We start from the raw sequence: 3,388 nt of genomic DNA on the forward strand, positions 1-3,388 counted from the left end.
TGCAGAGGCCGCGGCCCAGGCAGAGGAGGGCAGCCTGCGGGCAGGGAGGGGCTCCGTCCTGGATGCTGTGAGGTGGAGCTTTAACCCTCTCGCCTCCCCGGACCTTGGGGTGTGGTGTGTGCCATCGGTAGCCCCCGGGCACCGTCTGCCTCCCCGGGTCTGCGCTCTGTGGGAATTGCCTAGAAAGAGGGCTTCTCTCGTTTCCTAGTTGGCTCTTTAGTCAACCTCCTGGGATTTTGTTTTGTTTTGTTTTAAGCAGACTAGACGCTTGAAGAAAAGCTGCCTTCCAAGAAGACGACATGCTCTCGGCAACCCCCCTGTATGGGAACGTGCACAGCTGGGTGAGCAGCGAACGGGTCCGCATGTGCGGGATCAACGAAGACAGGTGAGCGCCCGGGCCCGGCTGGGAGGGCTGGGAGGTCGGGAAGCATGTGGGTCTGCCCTGCCCCTGAGCCAGCCCAGGCCTCCTCGCTTTCTCACAGCCACGGTGGGCCCCGAAAGGGGTGGGGGAGAAAGATCTGCCTCGCTGGCGGCCCCTGATTTACAGTTTTAACAGGCAACCCAGCTCAGCGAAGCATCGCCGCCCTTTAAGAGATTAGCCCCTAAAGCGGCCTTTCAGTGCACTTTCGTTCTTAATTTATTATTTCATATTTATGAAGGAGAATTAATCCCAGTCTATATGCTGCTTTAACTCGAAATGTCAGGAGTGCGGGCCCAGGTGGATCGGCATTCGATGTGCTTTTAAAACAAATAGTTTGCTCAGTAATAACTGGGGAGAGAGCCACCCTTCACTGCGGTTAAGCCCGGCGTCTCCAGGCGTCCTGTGCGGCCCATTCAGCGTGGCCGTTGGCGCCTGGGTTCAGTCAGCTGACAGCTCTGTTAGTTCCTAATCGGTGATTTTGGGGTGTGGGGTGGAGACATCTGAACAGATGATCGAGGCTGGTTTTCGGGGTAATGATGAGCTCCCCTGCTGCTTGTCAGCGGTTTTATCCTGGGGATTTGGGAGTTGGCACCAGGCGCTTGCTTTATCGATGCTCCCTGATAACAAGTCCCAGGGCGGCTGCCGCAGCCTGGCACAGACGTGCGGCTTCCTCTGGAGCCGGGAGCAGCTGACATTTGTATGATATTAGTGTTTATCCCTCATCGTTTTGATAAAGGCAATCAAATAGGGCTTCGTTATCACCATGGAAACCAGTTTTGGAGGACATGGACCTAACTTTGGGGAAAAGTTTTGAGAGCCTGCCCTCGTGGGTAACATGGAAGTGGTCAATGTGGCCAGTACCCTCCAGTTTTCTGTCCCCTGCTTTGGGCTCTGACCAGTGTGCTAATACCTGTCCTCATGCAGAGCCCAGATTGGCATCTCTGGAGAAAACATTGTGCTGGAGGAATGGCTGGGCTTAATTTTCAGCTGACCCACCTCAGGGTTGGTCATGTTTGTGATCTCTCATCCCTGTTGTCCTGCCTTTGTTTTCCCCGGTCCAGTTAAATCACCATTTCGGGACAACTTGCAGTATGGGCCATGGGGGGAGGAATGTTTTCTAAGGGCAGTTGAAAAAAAATGGAGTTATTAGGAAATGGTCTTTTCTGGGGGCAATCTGGGAATGATGGCTTAAGCGAGGGATGCTTTCATGAAGTCGGTGTGTCCTTTCACGTAGGAAAATTCCTGTAAATGACGGTGACGCTTCAAAGGCCAGACTGGAACTGAGGGAAGAAAATCCCTTGAACCACAACGTGGTAAGAGATGAATGGCTTCTGTTGATGTGCTATCTGAGTCGCAGTGATCTGTAATCAATCGTGCATTAATTTGCATACCATTAAAGGGCTTGGGTGGGGGTGGAGCCTGGTGTTTCAGGGCAGGGCTCAGTAGGAAGCCTCTGTCTGCCGCAGGACTAGGCCCTTCCCTCATCTCTTCCCACCCCGGTCCGGCCGAGCGCTCCTTTCGACGTGCCCACGGGTGGGAGATGTGCCGCCTTTTCCTCGCTAAGCTGCATGCCACATCAGTGCTCCCGGACAGAGAGATTGCCAGCCTCCAAATAGATCCTTAGGGTTTCCGTTTCCAGTAAAATCTGAAACGCACGAGCTTCTCAGACACCAGGGAGAGGAAGTCAAAAGATGCAACCGCAGTTTGACCCCTGGCCTCTTTATTGATTTAGAAATGAGCCATCTCCAGTCCTCCGCTGAAGATTGTTTCTTGTTATGTTAAATAGCATCCAGGAAAGACCCAGTGAGCACGGCCCCGCCCCCACCCACGGGCCGCGGAGGGTTAGTCTGAGTTCTGGACCCTGTGAAGGCGCTACTGAGAGGCGTGGAGTTAGTGTGTGTCCGTGGCGGCACCGTGTTTTTTTGCTGAGAAGGTGAATTTCCCAGAGTTAATAGATGACTGATAACGTGTGGGCCGCGAGTCTAAAGGGATCGACATTTTCTGGGCTTTCAGGGTCCCTAGTGGAGCTGGCAGCCAAGGGTTCTGGATGAGGGGGGAGGGGGCCGGAGAACCCGCACCCTTTCCTCCTCCCCCCTTTCTGCTCAGATGCTGAGGCGCCTGGTGTGTTACTGAGCAGGTGGCAGTCGCTCTTTGGGTCGGTCGGGTGCTTGGGAGGAATGTCTTAGTAACCCCCGTGTTCTTCCGCCAAGGTGGACGCGACCACTGCCCATCGGATCGATGGCCTGACGGCGCTGAGTATGGACCGCACCGGCCTCATTCGGGAAGGGCTGCGGGTCCCGGGCAACATCGTGTATTCCAGCCTGTGCGGGCTGGGCTCCGAGAAAGGCCGGGAGGCCGCTGCCAGCTCCCTCGGCGGTCTCGGGTTTTCTTCCGAAAGAAACCCAGAGGTGCAGTTCAAACCCAACACCCCCGAGACGGTGGAGGCCTCCGCTGTCTCCGGAAAAGCCCCCAATGGCTTCAGTGCCATCTACAAAACGCCACCCGGAATACAAAAAGGCGCGGTGCCCCCCGCAGAGGCGCTGGGCTTGGACCGGCCGGCCGGCGACAAGCAGAGCCCTCTCAACATCAACGGTGCTAGCTACCTGCGGCTGCCCTGGGTCAACCCCTACATGGAGGGGGCCACGCCAGCCATCTACCCTTTCCTGGACTCGCCAAACAAGTACCCCCTGAACATGTACAAGGCCTTGCTACCTCAGCAGTCCTACAGCCTGGCCCAGCCGCTCTACTCCCCGGTCTGCACCAACGGGGAGCGCTTCCTCTACCTGCCGCCGCCCCACTACGTCAGCCCCCACATCCCCTCGTCCCTGGCTTCGCCCATGAGGCTCTCGACGCCTTCGGCCTCCCCGGCCATCCCCCCGCTGGTCCACTGTGCCGACAAGAGCCTGCCCTGGAAGATGGGCGTCAACCCCGGGAGCCCCGTCGATTCCCACGCCTACCCCCACATCC

General features: G+C 56.9%; 1 protein-coding gene across 1 annotated transcript in view; it reads left to right on the forward strand.

Moving 5' to 3' along the window:
- The first annotated feature begins 262 nt into the window (after positions 1-262).
- BCOR (BCL6 corepressor) overlaps positions 263-3,388 on the forward strand; it is a 21,559-nt gene continuing 18,433 nt past the window's right edge. Inside the window, exons 1-3 of the mRNA XM_015565791.1 lie at positions 263-385; positions 1,656-1,734; positions 2,632-3,381. Of these exons, the coding sequence (XP_015421277.1) occupies positions 300-385; positions 1,656-1,734; positions 2,632-3,381 (915 nt within the window). The 5' untranslated portion in view covers positions 263-299. The remainder of the gene's footprint in view (positions 386-1,655; positions 1,735-2,631; positions 3,382-3,388) is intronic.

The sequence above is a fragment of the Myotis davidii genome, unplaced genomic scaffold (assembly GCF_000327345.1).
Source record: "Myotis davidii unplaced genomic scaffold, ASM32734v1 scaffold960, whole genome shotgun sequence".
Classification (NCBI taxonomy): Eukaryota; Metazoa; Chordata; class Mammalia; order Chiroptera; family Vespertilionidae; genus Myotis; species Myotis davidii.